Genomic DNA, 13,236 nt, shown 5'->3' on the forward strand with positions numbered 1-13,236 from the left:
ATTCAAATAAGGGAGAGTATTATACGCGCTGCACTCTTTTTTCCTTCACCGAGTTTTTATCCAACTGAGTTTTTCTTGGTAAGATTTTTAACGAGACAACAAACACCATATTTGCGTATAATAAAGTGTGAATATCCAAGGGGGTATTATGATTTTATATTATAGTGGATATTCACCTTCCATATTATAACCCTTATAAATTTCTAAAATGTTTTATATATTTGCCTATAAATATAAGGCATATTATAATCCCTCATAAATATAATTACTCTTTATTCTCTCTCTAACTCTCTCTCCACCTTATAACAATAGTAATAATTTGAATATCATTTAGTGAAACGAATTAAATACGATAACAAGTAATAAATAAACTTATAATGACAGCAGAAGATTCCCACACATAAAAGAAATAAAGTTATTTTTTTCTTTTCTAAATATTTAATACTTTAAATCAATTATTAATTTATTTCTTTTGATATTTTTTTTGGGTAGTGAGATCGACAGGCCAGATCCCCACCAAAATAAATTATTAAATTCAACTTCACATATAACCCTCAACATTTCACACCATCTCATTTTGTTTGTTTCATACATATACATACACATTATTTCATGTTTTTACACACATATATATCTATATTTATTTATATTTATTTATAACATTTTTACTTGCATAAAAAATCTACTACTAGTTTGTATTGTATTTGTATGGAAGGAATTCAACCCTCCTCTGGCAACGACGTCGTTTCAGCTCAACCCCATCAAGGGAATGGGGGAGATGACGGCAGCAGCGGCGGCGGCGGCGGGTTTAGTGAAGAAGGTGGTGGTGACCGGAGCTCTAGCGGAAACAGGTGGCCGAAACATGAAACATTGGCTTTGATTAAAATCCGGTCAGAAATGGATGCAGCTTTTCGTGATTCTAATCTTAAAGGTCCTCTATGGGATAATGTTTCCAGGTATAATATAATTTAACATTTCAATTCACTCACACATATAAATTAAAGTTAAAAAATAAATAAATATAATATTACAGATAATATCCCAATTTTCTGATTCAAATTTTGCTTATTTTCAGGTTAGATCTATAATATTTTTTTTTCTTTTCAAAATTGACTAAAATTTTCTAGTCAATGTTTTAGAATTGACCATATTGGAAATTTTAGGGGCCTGAGTTTCGGGTTATTTTGGCTGGGTTACATTAGGGTTAAAAATAAGGTAGTGGGATTTCGGGTTATCTAGGAAAGTCGAGTTTTTGGCTCTGTTGTATACGGCTATAGGCCACTTTGAAAGTGGTTTTCTAATCCAATTTCATATGTGATGTTACAAAATATGATAATAACTAATTATATATGTGACATAATTTTGTATGTTATGCATTAAATTTCTATCTGTATTTTGGGTGGATATGATACTATGCAAACTTGCCTTATGAGAGAATTATGTAACATTTTGGGAATTATATTACAAGGTTATTTTTGGAATTTAATTTATGAGAGGAATTTTTGTTTGAATAATTGATATTAACTAAAAAATGTAAAATCCAAATCATAAGTAGTTAAAGTTTGGTTAAAATATTTGTTTTACTTGTTGAAAGTAAGACTGGATCCGATCATTTTCCGGCGGAATTCAAATATATTGTTTTTTAATGTATGTTGTTCTTGTTGTACTTTTTATCGTTAATTTCCAGGTGAATTAGATGTGAATAAATATGGATATTGTTTTTGATGATACAGGAAATTATCCGAGCTAGGAATTCATCGAAGTGCCAAGAAATGCAGGGAGAAATTTGAGAACGTGTCTAAGTATCATCGACGAACGAAAGAAGGGAGGTCGTCAAAATCTGATAAAATCTACCGGTTTTCTGATCAATTGCAAGCTTTGGAGTCGAGCACTCGTGGTTCATTTCCTCCCCCTCCGCCTCCTGTTGTTGTGAAACCTCTGCCGGTGTTGGTGGGAATGTCTAATAATGCTACTGTCCCGTCAACTAATACTGCAACTGGATTGGATCAGAACAACGTGAGTCCAATCTCGGTTGCAGCACCGGCAGTGATGGCAGTGCCGCCACCACCAGTGATGAATCATAAAAGGACTTTCCCTTTTTCACAATCGAACATGTCAGGATCGACAAATTCGGCTTTCTCGTCGGATACCTCATCGGATGATGAGCCACCACCAAAGAAGAGAAAATGGGAGAGTTTCTTTGAGAAGTTGATGAAGGAAGTGATCAAGAAGCAAGAAGAACTACAATTGAAATTTATTGATACCCTCGAGAAAAGGGAGAGAGATCGAATGGCCAGAGAGGAGGCCTGGAGAGCCCTTGAGATTGCAAAGATGAATCAAGAACACGAGCGGTTAGTTCAAGAAAGATCCATTGTGGCTGCCAAAAATGCTGCTTTTGTCACATTTCTGCAAAAGATGACTGGACAGAACACTGATGCGGGCAAACTGATCAGTGACGAACTTAGAGAAAAGCTAACAGGTGCGATCTAACCCAGTTCAATTCTATAGTTTAAAGTCATCTGTTAGATTTATGGTAAAAGGAGAAAACCACAATCAATTTGTATTACATTTGATCAATTTTACAGCTAAGGTATTTATCAACTCTCTCAGTTTCAGTAGTTGTATAGAGATGCCTGCAAACTGTTAAGTAGAAGCCCTGTAACTAATTGTTTTCTGTTCAGTTTTTGGCGATAGACATTATTCGGCCCTTTTTTTTGTATCTAACAAAATTGAGCTCTATTATTCACAGATCTTCTGTCTCCGCCACAGCCACTATCGCCACCAATCAAGGTCATACCGCAGCAACAAATTTACCAAACATCACTAGCCACTCAACAAACACCAACACCACCAACACCAACACCACCACCACCACCACCAACTCAACAAACGTTACCTCCACAACCATCGGTGGCTGTACAGCCATCGGTGGTAAAGCCTCTTTACAATGGTGGCAGTGGAGAAGCGAGCATGCTATCACCAAGTCCATCACGGTGGCCGAAAGCCGAGATAAGTGCATTGATTACTCTACGAACGCAACTAGACATGAAATATCAAGAAAATGTCCCAAAGGGGCCGTTATGGGAGGAAATATCATTGGGGATGAGGAGCCTTGGTTACAACAGAAATGCCAAAAGGTGCAAAGAAAAATGGGAGAACATTAACAAATACTACAAGAAAATGAAAGAAGGCAATAAAAAGAGATCAGAGGATTCAAAAACATGCCCTTATTTTGACCAACTTGATGCTATTTACAAAGAGAAATCCACTCCAATAGTAGCACAACCCGAAAACCAATGGCCACCAGCAACCATGGTGCAAGAAAAACCAACATCAACACCGCAACAGCAATGGCAGCTTCCGACTGTTGTCCAAGAAACGCCCAAGCAACCGTCGTCTGTTGCAGACATGGTTGATCAAGGGAGTATGAGTGATGAAGATGATTATGACGATGACGACGAGGATGGCGATGATGGTTACGAGGATGAAGATAAGGAAGATGAAGGTAATGGATACGAGATTGTTGCCAATGCAAGCAAGGTATCTTCTATGGCTGCTGTCTAAGAGAGAAAGTTTTCGTTTTTTTATTGTTGTTGAACAGTAATCAATGAACAGAGGTGCGTGAAATGGGTCAAAGGGTAAACGGGCCGGGTTGTGGTTGGTTGGTGAAATTTGAATGGGAACACATGGGCATATTATGTGGGAGTTACTTGGAAAGATGGCAATATTATTTTTTATTGGTTAAATATCTGTATTTTTATATATTTTTTTGCTTTCAATTATTTCAATCATATAATTGAATAAAAAAGTTGTTAATTGCATATTCTTTTATTGTTATCATATACATGTTTTAAATACATATCAACTTATGTAACATTGAATATCAATGGTAATTGGGATGTTGACATTTACTCAATTAAATTGTTGTTTCTTTTACACTTTTGTTGCATATTTGGTTGTGGTAATCAATATGATTGAAATGGACCAAAATACTACAAATGTTATGATTGTGGAAATGAGCTTCATTTTAAATTTTACCATTGTTTTATAGCTATTTGGATCTAATAATCAGTCAAATAGGTTTCTAACTTGTTTTTGCTTGTTTAATTTGTGTAATTTGAGTGTAAATTTTACCATGAATAGTTTTAACTTGTGTAATTTGAGTGTAAATTTATGTTTCAAATCATTTTGAAAACTTTAGCGATGTTTGAGTTTATACTTTTTGATCAGCGTATTGTTTGCTTTTTTTTTTTTTTTTGCAAGTCTAAATATGTAGACACTAATCTAATACCCCTTATCTATAAATCTATAAACCCTTATAAAGGGTATCGGAATTAACAAATTAAGCAATTTTTTGTTATTCCTAAAATACGCCTACTTCTATAATTTCTTATAAAACATATTAGAATTTCTATTTTAGGAAATTTAACAATCTTTTCAATATCTCCATATTACTCCTAATTCACACATTATCTCTAATTCTATATTTCTAAACACAATATCTAACACACAATCACTTCTTTCTCTCCTTTCTATTTACACACACGCATATCGATTCCTCCTCCACTGTTTTGTATTATTATCACCGTTTAACCGCCGCAACGCGCGGGCACCAACCCTCGTAATGAGAATAGACTAAGACATTAAGCATACTTTTTTTCCCCAAAATATTCTCACTTTATCTTTAAAGTTCCAAACTTACCTTTCCACATACACAAAAAAATAAAAACCACACATCCTAGAAACACATTCACACAAATGTTTGATTTGCAATTATCGTCGTCCCCTCACCTTGCATATTTTGTATCTAATCACCGTAAAGCTGTCGCAACGCGTGGTCAACAGGCTAGTTTTGAAAAAGAAAAAAGAGTGAACCAGTTTCTAAGACATAACCTTAACCCGATCGAACCTTTTTCAAGATATGTGTAAGAAACAACACTCTTTATTTTTTAGGTCGAGACAAATTTTGGTTCTTCTCATCTCAAAACATAAGTATTTCGAGAAAAACACACCAAAGAAAAACATAAGTATTTCGTGACTAAACTATTCGTATTTCATTGGTATTTATATTGTATTGTATATAATCATTAAAGCTGAGGCTAATGAACAGTGCAACCACATGATACTGTTCTATTGGTCCACTTATACCCCAAGTTTTTATTCAAATGTTGTCATATCGGATTCTGCTCGAGTTTTTTTTTTCTTTCGGTTTTTCTTTTTCTCTTGCAAAATTCTTTTGCTTCTGTGTTCTTTTCTATTGGTTCATCTTATACCCTGCATCACCAAGTAGATTTTGTCATATCGTATTCCGTTTGGAGTTTTTCTTTCAATATTTTCATAGTTTTTTTGCTTTTGTGTTATTAAACGTGAGGCTAATGAACAGTGCCACCGCCACGTGGCACTGTTCTATTGGTCCACCGACACCCCGCATTTGTACTCGAATCTTGCCATATCGTATTTCCTTTGAGTTTTTTTTTCCTTGGTTTCTTGCACAATTTTTTTCTTTTGTGTTCTTTTTTATTGATACATTTTATACCCTGCATCACTATTTAGATTTTGCCATATCCCGTTTAAAGTTTTTTCTTTCGGTATTTTTCATAGTATTTTTGCTTTTGTGTTCTTAACTAATATATTGAAAACTTTTACTCAACATTTTGTTTTTCCTTTGTTTTTTTATGTTTTATTGCACAAACTAAAAAGTATGTATTAGATTTTGCAACCTTTTTGATTTGGTTTTCTTAGTTTTCACACATTATTTGTTTTCTTCAAGTTATTTTTTGGTTTTTCATACTTTTATCTTTTGAATTATTAAGTTGGTTCAACGCAAATAGACTAGCATGACGAAATTGCATTAACATGACATTGGAGCCTCGTAAAGCGGGCCCAAACCTTACTAGTATATAACATTGTGCTTAGTTATGAACAGTTAAGCAAGTAGGCTGCTTGCTACGTAACAGTCTGCCAACCTGTTTTTTTTTTTTAATTTGTTTTTTTACTTTTTGTCACATAACTTTAATTCTTTTATTTTTGACCCGGAAGTTTTGTTTTATTTAGTTATTAAACTTTCATCATTCTAACTTTTGTCACGAAAGTTTCATTTGCTTTACGTTTTATGACATAAATTTACTGAAGTTTCCACCCTTTTACTTTTTGCCACATCGTTTTCGTTTCTTTCACTTTTTGTACGAAAATTTTGTTTTATTTACCTTTTATACTTTTATTTTTCTAACTTTTGTCACAAATTTCATTATATTACTTTTTACCACATAACTTTTGTTTTTTTTTTTTGCTTTTGTGAACTACACAAAACTTTTAACTTTTTTACTTTTTGTCACAAAACTTTATTTTTTTTACTTTTGGCACAAAAAATTTGTTTTATTTAGTTTTTAAACTTTCATTTTTTTAACTTTTGCCACGAAAATTTCATTCTTTTTACATCTTATCACATAAGTTTACTAAAATTTTCACCCTTTTACTTTTACCACATCACTTTCGCTTCTTTTACTTTTCGCACGAAAGTTTTGTTTTATTTTATTTTTTATACTTTTATTTTTCTAACTTGCTCAATAAGTTTCATTATCTTACTTTTCATCATATAATTTTTGTTTTTTTTTTAATTTTTGTCAAGCTTTTTTCATTACTGTCACGAAACTTTTAACCTTTTTACTTTCTGTCGCATAACTTTATTTCTTTTACTTTCCGCACGAATGTTTTGTTTTATTTAGTTTTTAAAATTTCATTTTTCTAACTCTTGTCACGAAAGTTTCAGTCTCTTTACTTTTTATCACATAAATTCCTTAATTACCATGAGTTGTAAATTTTACATGTCGTTATCTTTTCCGGGGTAACGCCCAAAGACTATGGGATAACCAGTGCTTTTTTTTCTTGTTCTGCTTTTGTCTTTTCCACCATTTTTTGTTTCAAAACGGTAATATATAAAAGGTAGGGATGAAAACTGTAATAATTAACCATCAACAAGGACCAAAAGTGTAATTAACTCTTATTCCTTTTAATGTTCAACATGCTCAACTATCGAGGGTTACCTAACGACAAAACATATGCTTGTGAATGTAGAAAAAACGAGACGAACAAAGCCACAAAAATCACTAGTTTCGAGGAAAATCCACAACTCAAAAACCATTAGGGAGAGGGTGTAGTGCCAATTTTTTGACAAATTGGCAACTTTTGGCTTCGTTGATAACTAATAAAAGATGTCACTTGTGCATGCCAATAACTTGCCAATTCTTGACAATTTGTAGGGTTTAGTGTCAATTATTGCCAAAATCTTGCAAATGAGAGTTACCAAATAAGCCCTAAACTTTCATTAAACTTAAATAACACAATACAACTAAAAATAAAACACAATACAACTAAGGATAAAAAACAATACAACTAAAACAAAAAACAATACAATTAAAAATAAACAAAACTAGTCAAACCCATCATGGGGCCACCCATATCTGTCGGCGACGTCGTGTTTGCGTTGCAAAACTATGCTACACACAGGATCGGCCAAATGATCGTGAGGTTAAGAAAAAAATATGGATGTCTTGATCCATAGTCTTTTGTCGTTGCGATTCGAGTTGGGATCTCGCAAGCTTCTCACGTTCTTCAAGAATGGTAATCCTCATTTTCCAAGCTAGCCTCTTTAACGAATTCAAGCAAAAAAAAATTGTTTTTGCCCAAATGAGCTTTGTTACGTGTTTTGCGAGGGTATCAAGTTCTCATTCAAACCAGCAACTCAGGTGTAGCGGCTCTACCTTTTGCTTCGAACATGCTTGTCACTCCCGCTAGTATCACCTCCTTGAGTGCTCGCCGTTGGAGTATTAAGATCGGTCGAAGTACCACTCAATGGTGCAATATATGAGAACTTATCATATTGCATGACAACTTCCTAAGCCTTAAGATGATGAAATCCCTTGTTTTTGTGTTGTTTCGCCCACTCATCCAAAGCCTTTTTCAAAACATAGGCATCATCGGCGCCGCTAGCCCAAACATGTCTCTAAAAACATTAAAACATATAAAAACATAAAAAAAGACATTTAAAAAACAAACAAGTTTACCATGCTATTGTAGATGCTGATAAACTCGGACAATACCAGCTGCACTTTTTTCCACTTTGTGTGGACTTTATGTTACGTATGTTGATAATTTTTTTTGATAGGAATATTAGTGTACAAGAATCCTATTCAAAAGGATTCGTATTTTTGTTGATCGTCGGTGTTTGGATTCGTCGAGATATATTGAGGACGTGTGGGCGTGGAAATTGTAAGGCCAATCTTATTTCTTAGTAAAAAGATTAAGGGGCCGTTTGATTCACAGAATGTTCTTGAAGGAATTGGAATCTGTTAAAGGAATTGAAATTTAAAGGAATTGGAATCTGAAAGTTTTAAAATATATTATGTGTTTGGTTGACAGAATTTAATGAAATTCAGTTAAAGTATTTGATTTTAGAGAAAATTACATTTTTGGTACCTCAACTTGCCAACTTTTGCACTTTTAGTCTCCAACTTAAAAAATTGCAGCTTTCATACCTAAAGTTTTGTGTTTTTTTCAGTTTTGGTACCACGTTCATACGGCGTTAAATCTTACCGTTAACGCCCTCACGTGACAAACACGTGAGGGGTATTAGTCTTTGACCCCCCTTTTTCTCTGAGAAAAATACAGTTTTAATACCTCAAGTTGTCAATTTTTTCACTTTTGGTACCTCAAGTAGACAACATATTTTTATTACACTATCCAATTTTAATCTAACATATTAGCACCTATCAAAGAACACACTCAAAAATCAACATATATGATTTTTTATTTTTTTTAATGACTCCTAAAAAAACTCCAATGGTGTGTATCTATTCTTGAAATATTATATGTTGTTGGTGTAATTACGGGTGATGGTGAAGGAACTGAATGCATTGGTGGATCGATGGCCAGAAAAAACTCATGTCATGGGAAAATCCTCTCTGGTGGTGTATGATTGATATAAGAGATTTGAATCCTCTCACTCCTAAATTACCCTCTTCTTCTATTGGAATATGCTACAAACGACACTTGATCAGAATCTGCTACAAACGAGATCTTAACAGAATCTGCTACAGATGAATATATTTGCTACAGACGAGATTAGATCGGAATCTGGTGCATGGTGGGGAGGGAGATAGTCGACAACCTTTTCTAGTGGTGTATGATTCATATAAGAGATCTGAATCTATTTATGCATGTTTATGTATTGGATTTGGTATGTTATAAAGATATAAAGGTATACATGGATTCATATGAATGTGTGTTGATTTTTAAGTGTGTGTTGTTTGATAGATGCTAATGTGTGAGATGAAAATTATAGAGTATAATAAAAAAAAATGTTGTCTACTTAAGGTACCAAAAGTGAAAAATTTGACAACTTGAGGTATCAAAACTGTAATTTTATCAAAAAAAAAGGGAGGGCCAAAAGACTAAAATACCCCTCACGTGTTTGTCACGTGAGGGGATTAACGGCAAAATTTAACGCCGTATGAATGTGGTACCAAAATTGAAAAAAACACAAAACTTTAGGTATAAAAGCTGTAATTTTTTGAGTTGGAGCCTAAAAGTACAAAATTTACCAAGTTAAGGTACCAAAAATGTAATTTTCTCTTGTTTTTAAAACTATAGTAAATGACAATATTACCCTTTATCAAACTATATAAATTCCTTTATAATAATAATAATAATAATAATAATAATAATAATAATAATAATATATAAATCAATATTGTCACTGTGCACAAAAAGTCAAGATAACATCCTATCATCCATCTTTCCCAAAAACCCACTTGCTTTTCTGCAACTCCTTTCTTCTTTCAACGGCAGCAACTCTTTTTTTCTTACTTATATATCATTTCCATTAGATGATATCTTTCTAACAAATTTCCAATCTCATATTTCCCAACAACTAAACAAACTATTGATTTAATGGAAAAACCAAATGGAGTTAACAATCTAAATAACGGCAACCGAAATCATAAGTAGTGACGGCGCGGTGGCCGGAAATATAAGCAACGTTAACAACGGCGCTCAGTGGTTGATGGTGATAGCGGTTGAATCTGGTGGTTAATCGAGTCAGGTTTAAAATGGGTAACTTTAATTTTTTTTTTTTAGATATTTAGTTGTGAGAGGGCATTGTGGTAAACATGGATGAATTTCATGGAATGTTTGAACATTCCATCAAAATAGTGAAGGATTTGTAAATTCCATGTTTTAAGGAATTTGATGGAATTTTTGAGATTCCATTCCTACTTTTTTTCTCAACCAAATGGAATTTAGATTCCAATTCCTAAGAATTCCTAATAAATCTATGAACCAAACACCCCTTAAGGCGCTTCATTGATGCCTCCATTCTTCCCTCAACAGGTAGCAAGACCATTTGGAATGACAAGGTACCTAAAAAAGTCAACATATTTGTGTGGCGGCTACTTAAAGACAGATTGCCTACCCGTTTTAATCTCAGCAAGTGAGAGCTCGAGATTCAATCAATTCTATGTCCTTTTTGTGCAATGAGTGCAGAAACATTAGACCACTTATTTTCTTCCTGCAACATTTTTTCAGATTTACACTCACTCATTACTTCTTGGATTCGGGTTGACATGGGACGTGGTACTCCTCTAGCTACTTTAGACTAGATCCGTTGTTCCAACTACCTGAGTAGATTCAAACGAATCATGGAAGCAATTTCATTTGTCTGGTGTTGGGCATTGTGGAAACATCGGAACAAGACTGTTTTCTAGGGGGTTATGACTTCTAGTCTAGAGGTTTTTCATTTTATTGTAGTAATGTCTTTTTCCTGGATTACTTATAGATCTAGGAAATTGAATCTCTCTTGGTCGTTATGGGCTACAAGCCCTTCTGTCTTAAAAGTAATTTTCTTTTGTACTTTCATATTCTTGCTGAAATATTTGTTTTTATTTATTAATAAAAGTTGGGAGTTCCAAAAAAAAAAGTAAAATTTCACCAATAATTCTTCATCCTCGCTGGTTCAAGTGGGATTAGGTGACGCCTCCACTTCATCACTGTCGGTGTCTCGCACATTGTCATATGGCTCATTGGGTTGCAATTCGTCTTCATCGTCAACAAATGTGATCGTCGGCTCAGACCTACATAGTTGGAATTGGCCCATCCTAAATTCCACAAGGAAATCATCATTTGTTTGACTTTGGTTTTGACTACGGTAGAAAAATTGCTAATTCGAATATTGAGGGTTGTTGTCATCGGGGATTTGAGTTGATGTTGCGACGGACGAAATGGTTGTTGATTTTGTGGTGGTATAACCTTTGCTCGGAATTTTTTGGCTGTTTTTTTTTTAATAATGCGAGTAAAGATTAAAGAATTATAAAATAAGTGGGGAGATAAAATACGAAAGATTGAAGATATTTATAGTTGTTAAGGTGGAGGGTAAGTTTTGTAAATATTTTAAAAAAATAAATGGTTGTATTTTCAAAAAAAAAAAAAGAAAGAAAAGATTGGTAACATGCACGCTCCCAACGTTCACTAGCATCGCCCAAAAAAACTGATGGAATGAATCGATGCTAGTTGCCGATTGAAAATGGTGGAAAGGGTGCAATGGATCCGACTTGCCTATTTTTGCCGATGTTACTTGCCGAGCCTACTTGCTGACTGCACCCTTGCCTCTTAAAGACTTATGAATTATGATCTCAAATATTTTATAAAAGAAAGAGTCGAATTGTTGGGATTTTATTAATGGATAATGGCTTCAGAATATAACCAACTATGACAAAATAGTTAAGTAATGTAGTGAACTCCTCGAATAGCTATGTGTTGTATGTACCTTCATCATTTGGGCTATGTAATGTAATGAGTGAGCAACTAAAAATGTAATCTGTTATCATTCCATCTTCATTTGAAAATTCACCCACATACACCACTTTTACAACTTCTTTGTCCAACAAGTGGGTGTTTGTACACCGAACCGAGGTTAGGATGAAGATGGGGTGATGGGTGTGCTTGGATTGTTTATTGACGATTCCCCGAAGGTAGGGTTCTAGCCTCTTTACGCCAATTGAACAAGATTGTTTGTAAGTATGTATGTGAACGTGTTGTATTATCTCTTGAAGGTCTTATGAGCTCCTATTTATAGGAGATAATTCAAGCGGGAAATGTTTGGCGCCAAAAGTAGACTTTCTCTAGGGTTTCCTAGGTCTTCGATCGGCTTCAACTTTTTCCTTAATTATCTGCTCTTGAGGAGGGAATCGAATCCCCTAATTTATGGATAATTAGTTCCTTCCTTTATTGCGTTATGTGATATCTGGCGTTCCTTCGCTCCGCAAGGTATTCTGTTAATCTTTCGAGAGGCAGGCTCTTTGTGTCACAGGATGGGTACACCATTAAGCCCCCCAGCCCAAGGGGATTAGTTTTGCAAAAGACTAGTGGTCTTGGGCTTTTCTTGTCATTCTTATTCCTTAAGGGGGTTTTTCTGTAAATTCCTGTCCGATACTTTTTATCTTAAATTGATTTGAAGGGTTAATTAATCTTGGTAGGTTGGCTCGTATCTCAAGGTGCCCTAATCTAATGGCTCTCGGGCGCATGCAAGTATATATATAAATTTGATTTTCCCCTTTTTCTTCATTATTTCAACCGTCAAAAATATCTCTTTCTCTCTCTTTCTTAGGGTTTTCGGCGCAATTATCCTCTGATTTCTTTTGCTTAGGTACGCTCTTCTTTCCACCTTTTAAGTTTGTTTTCATTCTTGTTTTTCTGATAGCAAAATCTGGTATCGAGATCACTGAATCGACCGTCATTCGGTCGAGATTAGAGAAGTTTGTAGATAAGTACTTTCCTGGTAGGATAGCATCTTTTAGAATTCCGACTGACGGCGAGACTGTTTTAACCCAACCAGAGGGTTGTGTTGGTTTTTATATAAAGTCGATGTCTGAAGGGAATGTTAGGTATCCTTTTTCATATTTTCTCTTGGAAATATTGGACTATTTTGAGGTGCATATCTCAACTGTCACCCCGTTAGGTTTGTCGAGGATAGTAGCTTTTGAGGTTATGTGTAGGGCTTACGGTGGGGAGCCGTCATTAGATCTTTTTAGGCATTTCGTGCAGACTTGTCCATCTGGTGACTGGGTTACTGTTGGAAATCGTAACAAGTATGGTTGTTTTTTGAGGGGAGGTTTAGATATTCGTGATTGGAAAAGCGATTTTGTTTTTATGAAGTCTTCTCTTTTTCCCCCTGGTTTTGATTCT

General features: G+C 34.4%; 1 protein-coding gene across 1 annotated transcript; it reads left to right on the forward strand.

The window, feature by feature from the left end:
• The first annotated feature begins 593 nt into the window (after window positions 1–593).
• LOC122606937 (trihelix transcription factor DF1-like) lies at window positions 594–3,859 on the forward strand. Its single transcript, XM_043779831.1, has 3 exons — window positions 594–956; window positions 1,734–2,479; window positions 2,750–3,859. The coding sequence occupies exons 1-3, from the start codon at window positions 709–711 to the stop codon at window positions 3,562–3,564; spliced, it is 1,809 nt and encodes a 602-aa protein (XP_043635766.1). The 5' UTR covers window positions 594–708; the 3' UTR covers window positions 3,565–3,859.
• Window positions 3,860–13,236: the final 9,377 nt, after the last annotated feature.

Source organism: Erigeron canadensis, chromosome 7, assembly GCF_010389155.1.
Source record: "Erigeron canadensis isolate Cc75 chromosome 7, C_canadensis_v1, whole genome shotgun sequence".
Lineage (NCBI taxonomy): Eukaryota > Viridiplantae > Streptophyta > Magnoliopsida > Asterales > Asteraceae > Erigeron > Erigeron canadensis.

Bases quoted from the DNA above. Each gene is read 5' to 3' on its own strand.
- LOC122606937 (XM_043779831.1), top strand. From the start codon at position 709: ATGGAAGGAATTCAACCCTCCTCTGGCAACGACGTCGTTTCAGCTCAA. The intron at 957-1,733 runs GTATAATATAAT...TTGATGATACAG, and splicing joins CTATGGGATAATGTTTCCAG to GAAATTATCCGAGCTAGGAA. The intron at 2,480-2,749 runs GTGCGATCTAAC...TATTATTCACAG, and splicing joins ACTTAGAGAAAAGCTAACAG to ATCTTCTGTCTCCGCCACAG.